Source organism: Ranitomeya variabilis, chromosome 4, assembly GCF_051348905.1.
Source record: "Ranitomeya variabilis isolate aRanVar5 chromosome 4, aRanVar5.hap1, whole genome shotgun sequence".
NCBI classification, from domain to species: Eukaryota; Metazoa; Chordata; class Amphibia; order Anura; family Dendrobatidae; genus Ranitomeya; species Ranitomeya variabilis.
Genome location: NC_135235.1, coordinates 563,563,261 through 563,586,136, shown reverse-complemented (window position 1 = coordinate 563,586,136; position 22,876 = coordinate 563,563,261). Strand labels below are relative to the sequence as shown.

At 45.2% G+C, this 22,876-nt stretch overlaps 1 protein-coding gene across 3 annotated transcripts in view; it reads right to left on the bottom strand.

The window, feature by feature from the left end:
- The window catches only part of VAPB (VAMP associated protein B and C), a 54,812-nt gene that overhangs the window by 8,790 nt on the left and 23,146 nt on the right, over positions 1 to 22,876 (bottom strand). For 2 of the 3 annotated variants that reach the window (XR_013213457.1, XM_077252801.1), the window contains exons 2-5: positions 18,727 to 18,879; positions 10,777 to 10,880; positions 8,633 to 8,713; positions 5,498 to 5,671 (exon numbers count right to left, since the gene is read on the bottom strand). Coding sequence is in view for 2 of the 3 variants with exons in the window: in XM_077252801.1 (XP_077108916.1) it covers positions 5,498 to 5,671; positions 8,633 to 8,713; positions 10,777 to 10,880; positions 18,727 to 18,879 (512 nt within the window). In the remaining variant the exon portion in view is untranslated. Of the gene's footprint in view, positions 1 to 5,497; positions 5,672 to 8,632; positions 8,714 to 10,776; positions 10,881 to 18,726; positions 18,880 to 21,782; positions 21,979 to 22,876 lie in introns of those variants that run through there. The other variant, XM_077252802.1, reaches the window with a different exon arrangement.

Below are 22,876 nucleotides of genomic sequence, written 5' to 3'. Positions count from 1 at the left end.
GGCCATTCCGACACGACCAGCGATCTCGCAGCAGGGGCCTGATCGCTGGTACGTGTCACACATAGCGAGATCGCTACTGAGGTCGCTGTTGCGTCACAAAACTAGTGACTCAGCAGCGATCTCGCTAGCGATCTCGCTATGTGAGACGGGGCCTTAAGACCCCCAACTACCCGAGTCATACAGGCCTATCTCGTTACTGACAGTACACGTTAAAATGTTGTCTAAGGTATTATCTAATAGGCTGTCTGGAATTATACTAGTGGTGGTCCATCTGGATCAAAACTGGCATCATGGCCAAAAATCCACTGCAATATATTTATGTTTATTCTTAAAATATGCAACTTCCAGGAGACAGTATTGGTCACAGGGTGGTGCTATCATTGGATGCAGCAAAAGCATTAATAGCGTAGAGTGGAGGTTTTACAAAAAATGGGGTGTGGGCTTATCTTTATATCCTGGGTACAACTGTTATATTCCTGTCGCACTGCTAAAATTAATGTTGAGCCGTCTCAAAGCTTTCAGTTACAGTGGGTACGGAAAGTATTCAGACTCCTTTACATTTTTCACTATTTGTTTCATTGCAGCCATTTGGTAAATTCAAAAAACTTCATTTTTTTCTCATTAATGTACACTCTGCACCCCATCTTGACTGAAAAAAAAACAAATGTAGAAATTTTTGCAAATTTATTAAAAAATAAAACTGAAATATCACATGTTCATAAGTATTCAGACCCTTTGCTCAGTATTGAGTAGAAGCACCTTTTGAGCTAGTACAGCCATGAGTCTTCTTGAGAAAGATGCAAGAAGTTTTTCACACCTGGATTTGGGGATCCTCTGCCGTTCTTCCTTGCAGATCCTCTCCAGTTCCATCAGGTTGGATAGTGAACGTTGGTGGACAGCCATTTTCAGGTTTTTCCAAAGATGCTCAATTGGGTTTAGGGTAAGGGCTCTGGCTGGGCCAGTCAAGAATGGTCACAGAGTTGTTCTGAAGCCACTCCTTTGTTATTTTAGCTGTGTGCTTAGGGTCATTGTCTTGATGGAAGGTGAACCTTGGCCAAGTCTCAGATCCAGAGCACTCTGGAAGAGTTTTCATTCAGGATATCTCTGCATATGGCCGCATTCATGTTTCCTTCACTGACAATCAGTCGTCTTGTCCCTGCAGCTGAAAAACACCCCCATAGCATGATGCTGCCACCACCATGTTTCACTGTTGGGATTGTATTGTACAGGTCATGAGCAGTGCTTGGTTTTGTCCATACATACCGCTTAGAATTATCACCAAAAAGATCTATCTTCGTCTCATCAGACCAGAGAATCTTATTTTTCATAGTCTGGGAGTCCTTCATGTGTTTTTTTTATCAAACTCTATGCGGGCTTTCATATGTCTTGCACTGAAGAGAGGATTCCGTCGGGCCACTCTGCCATAAAGGCCCAAATGGTGGAGTGCTGCAGTGATAGCTGACACTGTGGAACTTTCTCCCATCTCCCTGATGCATCTCTGCAGCTCAGCCACAGAGATCTTGGGGTTCTTTACCTCTCTCACCAAGGGTCTTCTCCCACGATTGCTCAGTTTGGCTGGACGGCCAGGTCTAGGAAGACTTCTGGTGGTCCCAAACTTCTTCCATTTAAGGATTATGGAGGCCACTGTGCTCTTAGGAACCTTGAGTACTGCAGAAATTCTTTTGTAACCTTGGCCAGATCTGTGCCTTGCCACAATTCTGTCTCTGAGCTCCTTGGCCAGTTTCTTTGACCTCATGATTCTCATTTGGTCTGACATGCACTGTGAGGTCTTATATAGACAGGTGTGCACCTTTCCAAATCAAGTCCTATCTGTTTAATTAAACACAGCTGGACTCCAATGAAGGAGTAGAACCATCTCAAGGAGGATTACAAGGAAATGGACAGCATGTGACTTAAATATCAGTGTCTGAGCAAAGGGTCTGAATACTTACGACCATGTGATATTTCAGTTTTTCTTTTTTAATATGCAAAAATGTCTACATTTCTTATTTTTTCAGTCAAGATGCGGTGCAGAGTGTGCATTAATGAGAAAAAATGAACTATTTTGAATTTACCAAATGGCTGCAATGAAACAAAGAGTGAAAAATTTAAAGTGGTCTGAATCCTTTCCGTACCCACTGTATATAGAGGTACAAGACAGGGGTGCCCATTGTCCCCCACCGTCATTGAGCCACTAGCGGTAGTGGTGAAGAATTCATTGAATGTTGTGGAGTTTAGGTACAGGAGCATAGAAGAGAAAACTATTATATGCAGACAATATATTACTTTTTCTTGGGAACTGTGATCGTTCACTGAGTAATGTTAGTGTCAGCAGTTAGGCTATGTTTCTATGGGGCATAATCTCTGCCCTTTGGACACCTTGGATACCCCGCTCCGCCCTCCTGTTGTACGCGCTGTGATTCCAGATGTGTTCATTTAACACATGCGGAATCACCACATCGTATTCATAGACTGGGTTATTTATCTTACGGAGACGGAGCGTCTCCGCAAGATAAATAGACATGCTGCGGTCTGGAAAGATGCACCGCATGTCCGGTTACGCAGGGCCGCCAGATGCGACCCTGCACGCATAGTGGAGATGGGATTTCATAAAAATCCCCTCCACTATGCTGTACTACTGTAAGCAGCGTCCAATCCGCAGCAAATCCTGAACGAATCCTTAACGTGGAAACATACCCTTAGTCAGTAATGATGCATTTAAAAACTTTGAATGTTTACAATATTTAGCATACTAGACAGATGTGTATGTCAGTATTTCTCACTGAAGCATGCTTACAGAGAACAATGTAAGCTGAGAAACATGGAAATTCAGAGGGAAATTGTGGTAGACACTATATGTTCAGCAGTGATCACTAAAGTGTAATATCCTGCATTTATGATGACTTACTAAATATCTTTCTGAAAAAATTCCCTTTGGTGGTTAAATCGAAATGGGAGTTGGAGGAAGGGGTCATCTGAGGACAGGTGGGTTCCATCCTGGAGAATGTCCCCAAGTCTCTCACTCAGTGAGCCCAGTGGGCTCTCGCAGGTGTATGTTATTCACAGAGTGTATAGTTTACTGCATATGTTGTTTAAAATGGGCCTTAGACCCGACTAATTGCCCCCGCTGCTCTGGGGAGGAAGCAGGAATATTTCACATGCTGTGGCCTTGTCCGCAATTATACGCCTTTTGGACTGTGGTTCTAAACTTTACTGGCAAATGAATGTACAGTGCTTAAGGACCTTCTGATTTGTATTCTGGGCTACGGGGAGGAATTACGCATGGAGGATGTTGAGAAAATTGCCATTGTTCGCTTACTATATGTGGCCAAGAAGTTGATTGCTAAAAATTGAATTTCACCATCAGGGGGCTTTATCCTCGCCTCGACCTCAACCCAGAAACCAAAAGGAATTGGGGAAGGACGGGGGTCTCGACTTCGAACCAGCACCCGAGGGACTGGGGAAGGAGCAACATGGGGAACAGCCATCTCAACTTCAACCGAGCACCCCGTAATAGGGGGCCGAGGAATGAGGCATGCCGGGAGTCTCACAGGAAACCCACTTTTCTTCATCTGTAATCCGTCGGGAAAAAACGGAGTAAAAAAAATTTTTTAAGGTGTGCCTCCTATGTGACACTAAGCAAAAACTGGAGAAGGCTGACGCCGTCCAGGGGTGTAAACTGCAGAGGAGGAGCCACGGTTAAAGGGAACCTGTCACCCCCCAAATGGCTGGTGAGGTAAGCTCACCGGCATCAGGGGCTTATCTACAGCATTCTGTAATGCTGTAGATAAGCCCCCGATGTATCCTGAAAGAGGAGAAAAAGACGTTAGATTATACTCACCCAGGGGCGGTCCCGATGCGGTCAGGTCGGATGGGTGTCTCCGGTCCGCTCCGGCGCCTCCCATCTTCATTCCATGACGTCCTCTTCGGGTGTTTACGCCGCGGCTCCGGCGCAGGCGTACTTTGTCTGTCCTGTTCAGGGCAGAGCAAAGTACTGCAGTGCGCAGGCGCCGGAAAGGTCAGAGAGGACCGGCGCCTGCGCACTGCAGTACTTTGCTCTGCCCTCAACAGGGCAGACAAAGTACGCCTGCGCCAGAGCCGCGGCGTAAACACCCGAAGAGGACATCATGGAATGAAGATGGGAGGCGCCGGAGCGGACCGGAGACACCCATTTGACCAGACCGCAGCGGGAATGCCCCTGGGTGAGTATAATCTAATGTCTTTTTCTCCTCTTTCAGGATACATCGGGGGCTTATCTACAGCATTACAGAATGCTGTAGATAAGCCCCTGATGCCGGTGAGCTTACCTCACCAGCCATTTTGGGGGTGACAGGTTCCCTTTAATCTTTTTCAGATTATGCATAGTGTCGCCTCCTAGTGGACAGCAGCATAACACCCATGGTCCTGTGTCCCCCAATGAGGCGACAGAGTAACTGGGAATATATTGGGGGATTATGTGGTTCTCTGCTGCTGACTTTACATTCATCATGCAGGTGCCAGCATTGTAGCATGATCATATGTACAATATCCATATATTCAATTCATGTAGTGCTAGAAATTTGAGGAAAAAAATAAAAAAACAATTGTTCTCCAAATGGAGCTGGCCGTGCCTGCACAGCAGCACAATTCGGAGTAGCATAATTCAGATCGCCGATAGATGCTACTGCGCAGGCACAGCCGGCGCCATCTTGGTGGAGACAATTTTGTTTCCTCTAGCTAAACGGCACCGGCAACCTGCACAGTAGCATCTATCGCGTTCAGAATTATGCTACTGCGCGGGACCATTCTGAGGTAGAAATTTTTTTTTCTCTCTCAAATTTAGATCACTAAATAAAATGGACATTATAGATACGATCATGCTACTGTGCAGGTGCCTGTATGATGAATGTCTTTTTTGTTTCTTTCCCCCAAACAATATGATTTACGCTATGTAAAATAGGGGGCAGGTCACAGAGCTCCTCAAAGACCCCCACACACACAGGCAGCCCGAGCATATCGAACTCAAAACCGAAAATAAAAATTAAACAACCACAAGACTGATTTCCTCAACCAAGGTATCATTTAAATCAGTATAATGACGCCGATTTGACAGTGTCTGTGGTTTACTCAGCACAAACCTGCCCTCAGGTTCACTCTAAGAATACATCAGTATAGTCTGATGACTCTTAGCAGCACTGTGACTTCCTTCAAACTTCCTTAACTTTTGGACATCAGGGGCATAATTTTGTGATATGCCACCCACCCACGTCTGATTGGGGAAGCCCTTTAATTCCCCTTTTATTTGAAGGTGCCATAATCTGAATGAGCATCTACAAGATCACTAGGCTGAGATGTGAACAGTGTTGTGGTTGGTGATGTGGATTCACACATGTTCCTATGACAAAGCTGAATGGCTGAAGTTAGGTGTTATCAGAGGGACACTGGCAAATAGGAACGCACCCTTGGATATCTCCACACAAAAGGGCTACAGGGAACGTGATTGGTTTTATGTCAGTACCTTGATCTTTATGTCCTCCCGTAGTCTCTGGAGTTCCGCCTGCAGCCGCTTATTATCTTCTGACAACTTCTTCTGTTCGGGGTCGTCCAGGCTGGAACTTATGGATTTGAACATAGAGGTGGATTCTGTCTTTGTTACACTGCTAGAGAGGACCTTGTTTGGTTCACCATCATGCTAAAATGCAACAGGAAAATGAGAAAGATTAACCCGTTGCTGCTTGTTTTTTCCTCTAAGGGTCATCATTGTTGTTTTATTTCTGTAACTACCTTCAAGTCTATGGGCGGTTTTTGATTTTTTTCGGGGGTGAGGGAACGAGTTGTGGCTTTGAGCGACATCATTCACTTTATCATATAACGTACTGAATAATGAGGAAAAAATAAATACTGCTATAGTTTCTTGGGTTCTGCTCCTGCGGCATTTAGCCACCAGTAAAAATTACCTGGCAACATGATTCTCCAGGTCGGTACAAATATGGCAATGCCAAACTTTAGTTTTTATTGGTACTATTTTGTGGTATGTGCCACGTTTTGATCACTGTTAATTGCATTTTTTGGAAGAGGTGTGGCGACAGAAGAACGTCAGTTCTGGAGTTTCTAATTATCTGTTCTCTACTCCATTAAGTGGGTTGAAAAAAGTTCTACATTCTCTATCACTAGACTATTAACACCAGAAATGCCATTTGTTATGAGCAAAGCCTCCAGCCATTTTTTAAATGCTCTTATAACGTCTACCATTACTACCCGCTTGCAATAGAATTGTCAGACTGTGGAATGCTCTAACTGTAAAGAACCCTTCCCTAATTAGCTGCCGGAATCACCTTTTTCTTCACACGTAATGAATGCTCCTTCTAAGAAAAGGATGCCTAAGTTTTCCATGCTCTCATTGTAGGAGAGACCTTCCATCCCACGCAATAATTTAGCTGCCCGCCTTTGAACTAATTTCCCAATATCTTTTATAAGATGTGAAGCCCTAAACAGAATCCTCTATTCTAGATGTGGCCTTAGAAATGATTTATAAAGGGGTAACAGTGCATTGGGATCACAGGATTTTCTCTCTTTTTATACACCCTGTACGATTTTGCAGCTGCTGCTGGACATGGAATACTGCTGCTTAACCAGATTAATGTACATGTTCAATAATACTAGTTTTTAATCATTTGGACTTTTGCAGGAACCTGATAAATGTTCTTTACATTATATATTTTTTTTTATGGGAAATCCAGCGATGGGAAGCTTTAAGAAGGCCCCTGGCTGCAATGGCGACCCAAAATCGTATTGCAAGAGAGCTTAACTCCTTTCTGCCAGCTGACGTACTACTCCGTCAGCTGGCATTATCCCCCGCTTTGAGGTGGGCTCCGAGCAGCTGACATGCGCCCACAATAGGTGCCAGCGGAATCGCAATCCGATCGCGCCTATTAACTAGTTAAATGCCGCTGTCTAAAACTGACAGCGGCATTTAACAAGCACTTCCGGCAATCGGCCGGAAATACGCGCACCGCTGACTCCCATCATGTTATCAGGGGTCATCGGTGCGTTGCCATCACAACCACAGGTCTCCTGGAGACCCCTATGGTTGTTAATGACGGATTGCTATGAGCGCCACCCTATGGTCGGCGCTCATAGCAATGCTGTAATTCAGCTACCTAGGGGTGATCTGAGCATCACCTCTATATGTAGCAGAGGCGATCGAGTTATGGCAGCTTCTAGTCTCCCATGGAGGCTATTGAAGCATGGCAAAAGTAAAAAAAAAAAAAGTGTTTAAAAATATTAAAAAAATGTAAAAATATAAAAAGTTCAAATCACCCCCCTTTCGCCCCAATCAAAATAAAACAAAAACAAAATCAAACATATACACATTTAGTATCGCTACGTTCAGAATCGCCCGATCAAAAAAAAAAAAGGATTAACCTGATCGCTAAACGGCGTAGCGAGAAAAAAAAATCAAAACGCCAGAATTACATTTACAAAATAAGCCCTCACCCAAGCAAAGATCACGAAAAATGGAGACACTACAGGTAACGGAAAATTGCGCTTTTTTTTTTAAAGCTAACTTTGGCATTTTTTTTCACCACTTAGATAAAAGGGAACCTACACAAGTTTGGTGTCTATGAACTCGTAATGACCTGGCTGGAGAATCATAATATCAGGTCAGTTTTAGTATTTAGTGAACCTAGCAAAAAAGCCAAACAAAAAAACAAAGTGTGGGATAGCACTTTTTTTTGCAATTTCACCGCATTTGGATTTTTTTTCCCAGTTTCCTAGTACACGACATGGTAAAACCAATGATGTTGTTCAAAATGTACAACTCGTCCCGCAAAAAGCAAGCCCTCACATGGCCATATTGATGGAAAAATAAAAAAAAGTTATGGCTCTGGGAAGGAGGGGAGCGAAAATCGAAAATGCAAAAACTGAAAAAGCTGGGGTCATTAAGGGATTTTCTCAAGAACAAAGCCAATCAATTTTAAATCAACATTTTAATCAATAGATCTTTGACTACTAATAAGTTTTGTAGTTGAATGCATTTTCAAAACCTGTTCCTGTGCTGAGATAATCTTATAAATGTGCCTGCTGTGTACTGTGTAATGGCCGTGTCTGCCTGTGCAGTGACATGGTTTGTTTGATCGTACCACAGCTCCTGGGCAGGGGAGAAAGCTAAACTATACGGACATTACAGCAAGGACCGCAAATTATTCTTTCTTGTAGGTAAACATTGCTTAAAAACAGGCAGGGAAATGCTTTGCTTCACAGAAATAATCAGCATCGATCCCATGCTGTCCTGCCTTTATCCTCTTTTTCTCCCCCCTGCCCAGGAGCTGTGATATGATGAGACCATGTCCCTGTACGGTCAGACACGGCCATTACACAGTACACAGCAGGGGCACATTCATAAGATTATCTCAGCACAGGAACATTTTATTTTTAACAGATCCAATTGTGGAGCCTACTCTATGCACCTGCCACAAAGGGAAGGGGTTAAATCTACATCTTCTGTATTATACCATCCAGACATATAGTTAGGTATGGGTTTTGATACACTTTTTCCTAAAAATGCAGCAAAATGCTGTGGTTTTGCAACTGAAAACATCCTAGAAATTAGTGGTACACACTGAAGTAAAATAAATGCTGATTTACTTACAGGCTTGTCATTCTCAGAAGGTAGCTCAAACAGGCACCGGAGTTTTGAATCCATCAATTCATCCGGCTTCGCTTCTTTCCACTAGGGAGATTAAAGATATCTTTTTTTTAGAAACCTATCTTCATTCAATATAGATTGGATAGGTTCGCTGCTTTGTGTAGTGAAAGTCTAAAAATCCACCTCGACCTAGGCTCAGACTGCTGCTCATTCTCTCATCCATGCTTTACACTGCAGCTTTGATTGTTCAGATTAATACGGTCTAAACCAGGTAGTCGGTGCATGGAGAGCTACTTCCCATTACAGCAAGGGAAGAATGAATGGAAAGTAAAATAAACCCCCAGAAAAGTTATTCCCAAGAAAGTAAATGGCTAAACACCTAGCAAGTCTGAGATCAGCACCACCAAGTCAGAAATGGAGCGCATGTGCACGTTTGACTTCTGCGCCATTCATTGTCTATGGAACTGAAGGAGAAAGCCTAGTACAACGATCTGGTAGCTTCGCCAGTCCCATAGATAACACTGGTCAACAGCATTTTTGGTGCCAAAGATATTTCATCGAATTTAGGGTATTTTTGGGGTGCTGATTCTGAATATGTCATCAGTTTTGCCAGATTGGCTCAAGTTTTTGAGATTTTTGGTATCTTATTTATAGCACTTGTTGGTAAATGCGACGCATCATCTCATTAATTTCTTTGGATTAGTACTTGAACTGAGCAGTTCTCAATATAGTTTTGTGTTAATTAGTGTTCTAAAAGTTTGTTCATAGCTTGATTTTTGCACTAACTTTATGTTGTTGTCTGTTTTCCAGTGAAAAGCATGAACTCATCAAGAAGAAGTTGTCTTAACGATCCAGACTCATTCTGTTACATTTGTGGTGAATACACACTGCCAAAACATAGAAGAAACATAACAGACTTCGTAAGAAAAGTGTATTTTGCCTATTTTGGGGTTATGCTTGGGGACCAAGACAAGTTTTGGGCACCACACATAGTGTGCAAAGCATGTATCGAATTATTACGAAAATGGAGCAAAGGACAAAGAAAAAGCTTCAAATTTGGTGTTCCAATGGTGTGGAGAGAGCCAAAAAATCATCATGATGACTGTTATTTATGGTAAACACAGGTACAGGCACATCTTCACAATGAGGGACAGGCCTTCTTGCAGATTCCATGTTACTCCCATTTTCGTTTCTTATGCTTATTGAATCCTTGCACTTGCACTGCACAGAAATAACAGTCATCATGATGATTTTTTGGCTCTCTCCACACCATTGGAACACCAAATTTGAAGCTTTTTCTTTGTCCTTTGCTCCATTTTCGTAATAATTCGATACATGCTTTGCACACTATGTGTGGTGCCCAAAACTTGTCTTGGTCCCCAAGCATAACCCCAAAATAGGCAAAATACACTTTTTTTACGAAGTCTGTTATGTTTCTTCTATGTTTTGGCAGTGTGTATTCACCACAAATGTAACAGAATGAGTCTGGATCGTTAAGACAACTTCTTCTTGATGAGTTCATGCTTTTCACTGGAAAACAGACAACAACATAAAGTTAGTGCAAAAATCAAGCTATGAACAAACTTTTAGAACACTAACACAAAACTATATTGAGAACTGCTCAGTTCAAGTACTAATCCAAAGAAATTAATGAGATGATGCGTCGCATTTACCAACAAGTGCTATAAATAAGATACCAAAAATCTCAAAAACTTGAGCCAATCTGGCAAAACTGATAGCATATTCAGAATCAGCACCCCAAAAATACCCCAAATTCATTAAAATATTTTGGACACCAGAAAAAAATTTTTTTTTTGTTGACCTGTGTAATGAATGGAGTAGGAGGTCGAGCATGTGCACCTCAGCTCCATTAACAATGGGGCTCTGTGGAGGTTGGTTCCCTGGTTCCACAGCCCTTCTCTTAGGATAGCTGGGGGTCTGACCTATTGGTGGGGGATAACTTATCTTGAGCATGAGGTTTTAGAAAATAAAATAAAACTCCACATACAAACAAACTAAGCCATATGGCTATCAATAAGGGACGTCTGGAGAAATGCTATATTAACATAATATTTGATTGACTGGTTAGAAAAACATTTATAATACTTGGTTTTGCACTGTCAAAACAATATGTTCTATATACTTACAACAGCTTCCATGTCGGAGGTGTCTGCCGGCGCATAAATGGACTGAACCATGAACTTATGCTTGCTTTTCTCATTAGGATCATAATCAAACGGTTGCAGCATAACTAAAAACAAAGAGGGGAAAAGAGTTAAAATTCACAGATGCAATACTCTTGATAAACCACAAGAGGGCAGATATTACATAATCCTGCTTTAGAAAAGAGGCAGATTCAGGGCTAAGTCTCCGCTGCCACATGGATGGCGTTTCTCCAGAAGGTCATGCCATCTTGGTTCTTCAGGTTTCTTCATGCTGCGGTGGTGATGGCTTTTTTTACCTTTCATTAATGAAGTGTAATGAATTATGCTGGGTGGAGTATTTTCTGGGAGGGAGCGGATAAGTGACAGTGATAAACATACGAATTAAAAGAACACACCCAACTACATAACTACATGTGTGCAGACGAGGACGTAACCAGTCATTATATAGGAATGTCAAATTAGGAGACTGGCTTTTCCATCTAGGACCCAAGATGATATTGAAATGATAAAATGTAGCATCTATAGACAAAAACATATCAAGGAATCCCTGTAATGGGAATCAGTCAGCAGGACTTTACAACCAAACTATTCATTTTTACTTGCAACTCATTAAGAGACAAGAACAGCAATATCTTTACATGGCCAATCCGCTCCTCCATTATTGAGAAATCAGCCTCTGAATTGATATGGAAATAAGAATTTTTATTATTTTATTGCATTCATATTTTTATTTTTAATAGGGGGGGAAAAAAAGTGATTCAATTTATTATTTTTTTTTAAAATATTTAACCCCTTAACCCCTTCACCCCCAAGAGTGGTTTGCACGTTAATGACCGGACCAATTTTTACAATTCTGACCACTGTCCCTTTATGAGGTTATAACTCTGGAACGCTTCAACAGATCCCAGTGATTCTGACATTGTTTTCTCGTGACATATTGTACTTCATGATAGTGGTAAAATTTCTTCGATAAGACTTGCGTTTATTTGTGAAAACACGGAAATTTGGCGAAAATTTTGAAAATTTCGCAATTTTCCAACTTTGAATTTTTATGCCCTTAAATCACAGAGATATGTCACAAAAAATACTTAATAGGTAACATTTCCCAAATGTCTACTTTACATCAGCACAATTTAGGAACCAAAATTTTTTTTGTTAGGGAGTTATAAGGGTTAAAAATTGACCAGCAATTTCTCATTTTTACAACACCATTTTTTTTTTTTTTAGGGACAACGTCTCATTTGAAGTCATTTTGAGGGGTCTATATGACAGAAAATAACCAAGTGTGACACCATTCTAAAAACTGCACCCCTCAAGGTGCTCAAAACCACATTCAAGAAGTTTATTAACCCTTCAAGTGTTTCACAGGAATTTTTGGAATGTTTAAATAAAAATGAACATTTAACCTTTTTTTTTTTGTACACAAAATTTATTTCAGCTCCAATTTGTTTTATTTTACCAAGGGTAACAGGAGAAAATGGACCCCAAAAGTCGTTGTACAATTTGTCCTGAGTACGCTGATACCCCATATGTGGGGGTAAACCACTGTTTGGGCGCATAGCAGAGCTCGGAAGTGAAGGAGCGCCATTTGACTTTTCAATGCAAAATTGACTGGAATTAAGATGGGACGCCATGTCGCGTTTGGAGAGCCCCTGATGTGCCTAAACATTGAAACCCCCCACAAGTGACACCATTTTGGAAAGTAGACCCCCTAAGGAACTTATCTAGATGTGTTTTGAGAGCTTTGATCCCCCAAGTGTTTCACTACAGTTTATAACGCAGAGCCGTGAAAATAAAAAATATTTTTTTTTTTCGCAAAAATGATTTTTTAGCCCCCAGTTTTGTATTTTCACAAGGGTAACAGGATAAATTGGACCCCAAAAGTTGTTGTCTATTTTGTCCTGAGTATGCTGATACCCCATATGTGGGGGGAACCACTGTTTGGGCGCATGGCAGAGCTCGGAAGGGAAGGAGCGCCATTTGGAATGCAGACTTGGATGGAATGGTCTGCAGGCGTCATATAGCGTTTGCAGAGCCCCTAATGTACCTAAACAGTAGAAACACCCCACAAGAGACCCCATATTGGAAACTAGACCCCCCCAAGGAACATATCTAGATGTGTTGTGAGAACTTTGAACCCCCAAGTGTTTCACTACAGTTTATAACAGAGCCGTGAAAATAAAAAATCTTTTTTTTTTTTTCCACAAAAATTATTTTTTAGCCCCCAGTTTTGTATTTTCCCAAGGGTAACAGGAGAAATTGGACCCCAAAAGTTGTTGTCCAATGTGTCCCGAGTACGCTGATACCCCATATGTCAGGGTAAACCCCTGTTTGGGCGCACGGGAGAGCTCGGAAGGGAAGGAGCACTGTTTTACTTTTTCAACGCAGAATTGGCTGGAATTGAGATCGGACGCCATGTCGCGTTTGGAGAGCCCCTGGTGTGCCTAAACAGTGGAAACCCCCTAATTATAACTGAAACCCTAATCCAAACACATCCCTAATCCCAATGGTAACTAACCACACCCCTAACCCTGACACACCCCTAACCCTAATCCCAACCTTATTCCCAACCGTAAATGTAATCCAAACCCTAACTGTAGCCTTAACCCTAGCCCTAACCCTAGCGCTAACCCTAACGGGAAAATGGAAATAAATACATAAATACATTTTTTTAATTTTTTAATTTTTCGCTAACTAAGGGGGTGATGAAGGGGGGTTTGATTTACTTTTATAGCGGGTTTTTTAGCTGATTTTTATGATTGGCAGCCGTCACACACTGAAAGACGCTTTTTATTGCAAAAAATATTTTTTGCGTTACCACATTTTGAGAGCTATAATTTTTCCATATTATGGTCCACAGTCATGTGAGGTCTTGTTTTTTGCGGGACGAGTTGACGTTTTTATTGGTAACATTTTCAGGCACGTGACAGTTTTTGATCGCTTTTTATTCTGATTTTTGTGAGGCAGAATGACCAAAAACCAGCTATTCATGAATTTCTTTTGGGGAGTCGTTTATACCGTTCCGCGTTTGGTAAAATGGATAAAGTAGTTTTATTCTTCGGGTCAGTACGATTACAGCGATTCCTCATCTATATCATTTTTTTATGTTTTGGCGCTTTTATACGATAAAATCTATTTTATAGAAAAAATTATTTTCGCGTCGCTTTATTCTGAGGACTATAACTTTTTTATTTTTTACGTTACGGACACGGCGATACTAAATATGTGTACGGTACTTTTATTTTTTTTTTTATTTAGATAAAGAAATGTATTTATAGGAACAATATTTGGGGGGGGATTTTTTTTTTTTTTTTTTTTTACACTAACATTGCCCCCGGGGGGGGGGGGGGGGGGGGGGGGGGCATCACATTATAGTGTAAGATCGCTGATCTGACACTTCACTGTGCACTGTGTCAGATCAGTGATCTGACGTGCACTCCTGGAGGCTTCCCAGGTGTGAAGCCACCTCCCTGCAGGACCCGGATGCCGCGGCCATTTTGGATCCGGGCCTGCTGCAGGGAGGAGGAGGTAAGAGACCCTCGGAGCATCGAGATCACATCGCGTTGCTCCGGGGGTCCCGTGGAAGCACGCAGCGAGCCCCCTCCCTGCGTGATGCTTCCCTATACCACCGGAACACTGCAATCATGTTTGATCGCAGTGTGCCGGGGGTTAATGTGCCGGGGGCGGTCCGTGACCGCTCCTGGCACATAGTGCCGGATGTCAGCTGCAATAGTCAGCTGACACCCGGCCGCGATCCCCCCGTGAGCGCGGCTGATCGCATATGATGTACTATCCCGTCACTGGGAATTAAGTCCCAGGTCACCGTGACGGGATAGTACGTCATATGGGATTAAGGGGTTATAACTTTTTTTGTCACTTTCAGGGGACTTGAATCATATATTGATATTCTTTATACAGTCTCCTATGAAGTCCAGCAATGGGTTGCGTTTCTCAGGAACATTGTCATACTACTGGGCCCCGGCTGCATTGGCAACCCAACAGGACCCCGCAATTACGCGATGAGACTGACAGCGGCATATCTGAGGTTAAAAGCAGAAGGTGAAGAATTGGACCACTTTGCTGCTGTTAGAAGCAGGTGCTGACTGGGTACCACAGCCATTATCCGCTATACACCCGCTCCAGACTCAAGTTGTACATGTACGACGAATGTTTTGAAAGGGGTCAGAAGGGAACAAGAATACTCGTGATCAATACACATAAAATGAGAGCAATTCTGGATAGATACTTCACTGGGTCCTCTTTAAATTCAGGAATTTAAAAAAAATATATATACTAGATGGCAGCCCGATTCTAAAGAATCGGGAGTCTAGAATCCATATATACTTTATTTATTCAAATGTAAGAATAATACAATTAAGAAATAATAGTAAGAAAGAACAAAAAATGGCTGCACTCACCAGCTCTTGACAATTCTTGACAGTACGGCACATTTCTGATTGGTCGCTCGCGGCAGGCGGCAACCAATCAGAAAAGTGCCGCGCACCACGAAGGCATATATCTTTGTCCACCCTGAGCGGGTGTAGGACGCTGGTGACGTCACTTATCTCCAGACATTATCTCCGGACAAAGCCACGGAAGTTGGCACAAATTGCCGGAAGTAGTATTCTAGGCAATTATTAGATTTTAATGTTATCAGTGTTTACCTTTGAACGTTTATATTGTATTGTCCTGTCACCAGCCATGTGTACGATTATCGGCCGAAAGCCTCTCTGGAACCAATAATCACCCCATGTAAAGGTATCTTTATAAGTTAAAGATTCAGAATACTATGACTTTTATCATATCCTGAACAGTCAAGTTTTTTATGAACCGTTAAGGTTTTCTGGTTGAAGTAAAAAAAACTGTGTTTACAGTTTGAAACCATAAAATGTTGAAAAATTATGTCATTCTTGAGTATATCACTCAATGGTGCTCATAAACGTGTCAAATTTGATCTATAATATACTTTAATATACGTTACTTTAATCTTTAATATACTTAAGAACAGGGCCCCAGACATCACACAGGGGGTCTGAAACACCGCACAGTGGTCCAAAATATCGCTGTGCTCTGCCTGGGGCCCCATATGCTGCCTGGGGCCCCTGTGCTCTGCCTGGGGCCCCTGTGCTCTGCCTGGGGCCCCATATGCTGCCTGGGGCCCCTGTGCTCTGCCTGGGGCCCCTGTGCTCTGCCTGGGGCCCCATATGCTGCCTGGGGCCCCTGTGCTCTGCCTGGGGCCCCATAGTCTGCCTGGGGCCCCTGTGCTCTGCCTGGGGCCCCATGTTCTGCCTGGGGCCCCTGTGCTCTGCCTGGGGCCCCATAGGCTGCCTGGGGCCCCTGTGCTCTGCCTGGGGCCCCATATGCTGCCTGGGGCCCCTGTGCTCTGCCTGGGGCCCCATATGCTGCCTGGGGCCCCTGTGCTCTGCCTGGGGCCCCTGTGCTCTGCCTGGGGCCCCTGTGCTCTGCCTGGGGCCCCATATGCTGCCTGGGGCCCCTGTGCTCTGCCTGGGGCCCCATATGCTGCCTGGGGCCCCTGTGCTCTGCCTGGGGCCACTGTGCTCTGCCTGGGGCCCCATATGCTGCCTGGGGCCCCTGTGCTCTGCCTGGGGCCCCATATGCTGCCTGGGGCCCCTGTGCTCTGCCTGGGGCCCCTGTGCTCTGCCTGGGGCCCCTGTGCTCTGCCTGGGGCCCCTGTGCTCTGCCTGGGGCCCCTGTGCTCTGCCTGGGGCCCCTGTGCTCTGCCTGGGGCCCCATAGGCTGCCTGGGACCAATGTGCTCTGCCTGGGGCCCCATATGCTGCCTGGGGCCCCTGTGCTCTGCCTGGGGCCCCATATGCTGCCTGGGGCCCCTGTGCTCTGCCTGGGGCCCCATATGCTGCCTGGGGCCCCTGTGCTCTGCCTGGGGCCCCTGTGCTCTGCCTGGGGCCCCTGTGCTCTGCCTGGGGCCCCTGTGCTCTGCCTGGGGCCCCATAGGCTGCCTGGGACCAATGTGCTCTGCCTGGGGCCCCATATGCTGCCTGGGGCCCCTGTGCTCTGCCTGGGGCCCCATATGCTGCCTGGGGCCCCTGTGCTCTGCCTGGGGCCCCATATGCTGCCTGGGGCCCCTGTGCTCTGCCTGGGGCCCCTGTGCTCTGCCTGGGGCCCCTGTGCTCTGCCTGGGGCCCCTGTGCTCTGCCTGGGGCCCCTGTGCTCTGCCTGGGGCCCCTGTGCTCTGCCTGGGGCCCCTGTGCTCTGCCTGGGGCCCCTGTGCTCTGCCTGGGGCCCCTGTGCTCTGCCTGGGGCCCCTGTGCTCTGCCTGGGGCCCCATAGGCTGCCTGGGGCCCCTGTGCTCTGCCTGGGGCCCCATAGGCTGCCTGGGGCCCCTGTGCTCTGCCTGGGGCCCCTGTGCTCTGCCTGGGGCCCCTGTGCTCTGCCTGGGGCCCCTGTGCTCTGCCTGGGGCCCCTGTGCTCTGCCTGGGGCCCCTGTGCTCTGCCTGGGGCCCCTGTGCTCTGCCTGGGGCCCCTGTGCTCTGCCTGGGGCCCCTGTGCTCTGCCTGGGGCCCCTGTGCTCTGCCTGGGGCCCCTGTGCTCTGCCTGGGGCCCCTGTGCTCTGCCTGGGGCCCCTGTGCTCTGCCTGGGGCCCCTGTGCTCTGCCTGGGGCCCCTGTGCTCTGCCTGGGGCCCCTGTGCTCTGCCTGGGGCCCCTGTGCTCTGCCTGGGGCCCCTGTGCTCTGCCTGGGGCCCCTGTGCTCTGCCTGGGGCCCCTGTGCTCTGCCTGGGGCCCCTGTGCTCTGCCTGGGGCCCCTGTGCTCTGCCTGGGGCCCCTGTGCTCTGCCTGGGGCCCCTGTGCTCTGCCTGGGGCCCCTGTGCTCTGCCTGGGGCCCCTGTGCTCTGCCTGGGGCCCCTGTGCTCTGCCTGGGGCCCCTGTGCTCTGCCTGGGGCCCCTGTGCTCTGCCTGGGGCCCCTGTGCTCTGCCTGGGGCCCCTGTGCTCTGCCTGGGGCCCCTGTGCTCTGCCTGGGGCCCCATATGCTGCCTGGGGCCCCTGTGCTCTGCCTGGGGCCACTGTGCTCTGCCTGGGGCCCCATAGGCTGCCTGGGGCCCCTGTGCTCTGCCTGGGGCCACTGTGCTCTGCCTGGGGCCCCATAGGCTGCCTGGGGCCCCTGTGCTCTGCCTGGGACCAATGTGCTCTGCCTGGGACCAATGTGCTCTGCCTGGGGCCCCATATGCTGCCTGGGGCCCCTGTGCTCTGCCTGGGGCCCCATATGCTGCCTGGGGCCCCTGTGCTCTGCCTGGGTGTAGGACACTGGTGACGTCACTTATCTCCGGACATTAGCTCCGGACATTAGCTCCGGACATTAGCTCCGGACAAAGCCACGGAAGTTGGCACAAATTGCAGGAAGTAGTATTCTAGGCAATTATATATTAGATATATCCAAGTTGAATAATCATGTTGGCGCTGCCTGGTCATTTACATTTTTATCACACAAAAGTCAAAACCCCCAAAACAATGCCGGAAATACTGTACTATTTTTCTTTTTACTGGATTTTTCCCCATTTAGTCCATAATATGGTTATGTGTCCAGCATCATACAACAGTACAACTTCTCGCACAAAAAACTATACAGCGGGAAGGGGGAGAATACTCCACTTGTCTCTATTTCGGTTATGCCTCCTTGCATAAATTCTACAGATCTCAATGGAGAGAACTGTGAGGAAGCTGAAATACTTCATCGATTTCACTTGGGAACCCGTTCTCCCGATGTGCGAGGGCCCCAGGGGAGTTAAGAAATCAAGGCTGGGAGTATTCCAGGTATATGAGGTTTTCAGTCCTGTCTGCAGCTACCCAATAGAAACAACTATTATACTTTCATGCCCATCCTACGTAATCAGTTCCTTGGGGAGCAGTTGCTGTTAATCACATACAGTTTCCTGGATTTAATTACCAAGGACTCACCAGATACATTGATTGAGGAACCGCCATCGATGACCCCGCTGTTAGGTCGCACACAGTACCGGCGAGGTGCCGTGGTCTTCACTTTGAAACAAATGTTTTTTTCTGTTGGGTTCATGAGTTTCAGGTTTGTTGTTACAACATCTGTGAACGGACCTGTAACAGAGACAACGGACATGTAAGGAGGGGCTGGAAATAGGAGGACCTCAATCATCCTAACCATCATGAAATGTGATGCTAATAGGTCTATAGAACATTGTCTAGTCTGGGTGAAAGCTAAGAGCAGGACGAGCTAAGTATGGGATTTATGGCCTCTAAACATCATCCTCACTCACGGACAAGAAAAAAAGCTTGAAAAATGGAACTTGCGTAACAAGGTCTAAACTGGACCATTCAAAAGTTTATATCGGCCACTGAAGTAGCCGGAGACGCTTGTGGGACAAGCTGGTTTTTTTTGTTTCAGGGGAGGCTTGGCCTGGCTTTGGAGGAGTAAGGAAGCACGATCCACAGCTCCCGTCACAGGACCGACTCCACAGTATTCCTAGCCCTTAATTTGCCTCTCAAACTACTGCTAATGCAGGTGAAAAGGAAGAACACCAGTAGCAGCCAATACTTACCACTCTTCAGTGAGCACTACTTGTTTTCTCAGGAGCACGGAGAGCTCCTGAGAAGCTTGCAAAATAGAGTCTGCTCCACCGGCTCAGCATTCCCACTCCACAGCGTCAGATAAAGTGAGCGTCTCCAGGGACTCACCCCAACTCCCTTTCTGACTGCTGAAAGAATGTTTCTTCGCTGGTGGACTGATAGCTCTGATGTCGGGGCCCTAGATTCCGCAAGGACTTCTCACAGCACACAATAGTGACTGCAGTTTCCACACTGAATTGCGTCACACATGATCAGGATGGCCCTCAGCCCCCTGTTCTCTTGGGTGTCTGTCACTTTCTCTGTCACCGATATGTGCAGACTTGGTCCCATCCACAGTTCCTATTGGTTATAATGGTGGGGGGCCTTCCTCTGCAGTTCTGTGCCCTTCTGGGTATATGGAAGGAGACCCACATAAAAAACCTTCACAACATGAAAGGGTATGGGAAGATCTTCAAACACATATAAAAGCCATTCCAACTACGAAGGACACGGAAAACTAAGATTCCACAATGGAGTCTTAATATAAGGCTACGTTCACACCAGTGTTTTCGTCAGCCAAAATCAGGAGTGGAACAATCAGTGGAAAAGTATAACAGAAACACGTCACCACTTCTGTATTTATCACCCCACTCCTGGTTTTGGCTTACAAATACTGAGGTAAAATACTGACCAAATACTGAGGTAAAATACTGACCAAATACTGAGGTAAAATACTGACCAAATACTGAGGTAAAATACTGACCAAATACCGAACGTCTCCTAAAGCAGAGACTGCTTCCATAAGGCTTCTTTCACACTTCAGTCTTTTGGCGTCAGTCAAACCGCCATTTTCCTCAAATAGCGGATCCGCCATTTTTTTTTGCGGATCCGCTATTTTCCCATAGACATATATTAGCGACGGATTGTGGCGGATGGTCATCCGTTCCATCCGCCATGTGACGGATCCGTCGAGATTTGGCGGACGTCATCTAGACATAGACGGACATTATAACGTTTTTTGTCTGCGCCGAAATGGCGGTTCGCGACGTATCCGCTTTAAAAAGTAGATACTTTTCCCAGACAACCGCCAAGTAACGGATCCGTCAAAAAAACGGATCCGTTAGAACCGTTTTCTCAACAATTGTGACGGATCCGTCACTATGCCGGAGCAGACTGACGCCAAACAACTGAAGTGTGAAAGAAGCCTAAGAGGGGAGATGTAACAGTGAACAGAGGGTGATATCCATGGAACTAAAAATAGCTTCTATGAGGGTATGTTCACACTAGGCGTTTTTGCAGTGTTTTTATGCTAATTTTCAGCTGTGTTTTACAATACCAGCAAAGCCTATGAGATTTCAAAAATCTCATGCACACATTGTTTTTTGTCATCAGTATTTTGTGCTTTGCATGGTTTTTGGACATAGAGCATGTTACTTTCAGCGTTTTTTCATCATTTTTCACCAACTGACTTGAATAGGTGGTGAAAAAAAGCAGGCATCAGGTTTTGCTGCGTTTTTTGTGCCAATAACTGATTCTATGGAACAGGACTTTTTTTTTCCTCCAACAATAAATTTTATCAGCATGAAGAAGAGAAATATAGACTGCCAAAACCGACGCAAAAGACAGAAAAAAAAAACGAATTAAAAACGTCGCGAAAAACATGTTTGTTTTCTGCAGCTTCTTTACTGCCAAGAGATCAGCTTTTGCTGCAGGAAAAAAACAAAGTTGGAAAAAACGCCTAGTGCGAACCTTACTCAACAACTGAATGTGCATGAACAAGCCGTGTCTTCTCGCTCATAAAAGCAGATTACAAAATCCTCACAAGATGGTACACTACCCATCAAAGTTACATGCTACATTTCCTTCCGTCCCAGGCACCTGCTGGTGTTGTGAACAAGAGAAAGGCACAATGCTCCAAATTTGGTGGGAATGCAGTAAGACTAGGTATATTCAGGGTACCAGCTAATCACGGTGGTAGGGTAGTAAACAGCCCTCAAATAGCTCTTGTTCGCATCTAACCCTCTTCAATGACCTACCAAAAGAAAGATATTCTTGGATTTCGATTAACGGCCCGCTCTGTGATCCCAAGACACTGGCATCGTCCCAAGTGCCCTCCATGGCCGAACGGTACCTGCAAAAAGCTCTGGGCATTCAAATAAATATAGGAAACTCTGGGGCGGTCAGAGTTTATTTCATGACTCAACAGATTGTTGTAAGATCTTTCAGTAGGCACAGTCTCTATTCTTGGCTGGACCTGGGTTGGTGCTGAGAACATAAATCTGATATACATACGCTCTGTATCCTCCTCATCTTACCTCGCCTCTCTACCTTTCTTTCTTGGTGCTTCTTCCCTGCCCCCCTTTTCCTTTTAATTGTCTTTATAGAAACACGAATGTTGTTCTTATGATAGATTCTTTTACTGTAAGAAACATTACCATTGCTTATTTTGTCTTCTTCAAGGCAACTGCTGCTTCCTCTTATAATGGTCCCGGGTTGTAATTTTGTTTGTTATTGCAAGATTTCATTGTTCTCATTTTTATCTGTACAACTGGCCCTTTCATAAAAAAAAAAAAAAAAAAGACTGAACACAAACGTTTTTGTTTTCTCAGAGTAAAACATTAAAGCCGCGAGCAGTGAAATATGGCATTTTAGTAAAAGGAAGGAGTAGAGTCTAGCTTTCTCAGCTGACTGTCTTGTGACACTTGTATGACAGGTTTTCCACAACATGTACTACACACCACAACCAGGGTGGGCCTTCTGGTGGATGACACACTGTGAGACATTGGCCCCAGAAGCAGAGGCTTTAAAAGGATTTTGCACTCTACTTCAGTATTTAATATAGCCCCAGCCACTCCCTGAGGAAGCCTGTAGAGGCGAAACTTGTTGGGGGTGCTATCTGTGCACTCTATGAAAAATAACTATCCAAATGATGCCGTATTAATCCATGGGCTGCAGCCCTGGTATAGGTAGGCCAGCATGTATCTCATAATGTAAGTAAATCATTAGCAAAGTGCATCAGACTCCAAAAACGTATGAGTCAAAATTAAGAGGAAAACAAAGGTTCACTATTGTCATTTTAACAAATCTACCATTTATTTTTTTATTTTTTTTTTTTAAAGAAAATCAATAAATGTCAATTTGTAATACAACCCTTTAATTGGGTATATTTACCTCCTGGGTAATTTGGTACTAGAAATTTTCATCTATAAAAAGGGTGTGTGTACACCCATAACCATATTGACATTGCTGGAATGGCGCCGCCACTTGAGAGTATAGGTCATATTATTTTACTAGGGGGAAACATAGGGATTGGGAGGACAATTATTTTAAGAATAGTGATGGTCACAAGCCTTGTGTGCCCCAGACCCTCTGTGGTTGCTGCTTCAGCTTGATCACACAGCTCTGGCCACTATATACAGTGCACGGAAAGACGACAATAAGAGTATACAGACGATATAGGAGGATGACACAAAGCTAAAAGAAAAATATGCAAGTTCCTCACTGGTCACAAAACCGGAGGAAGCAGGTC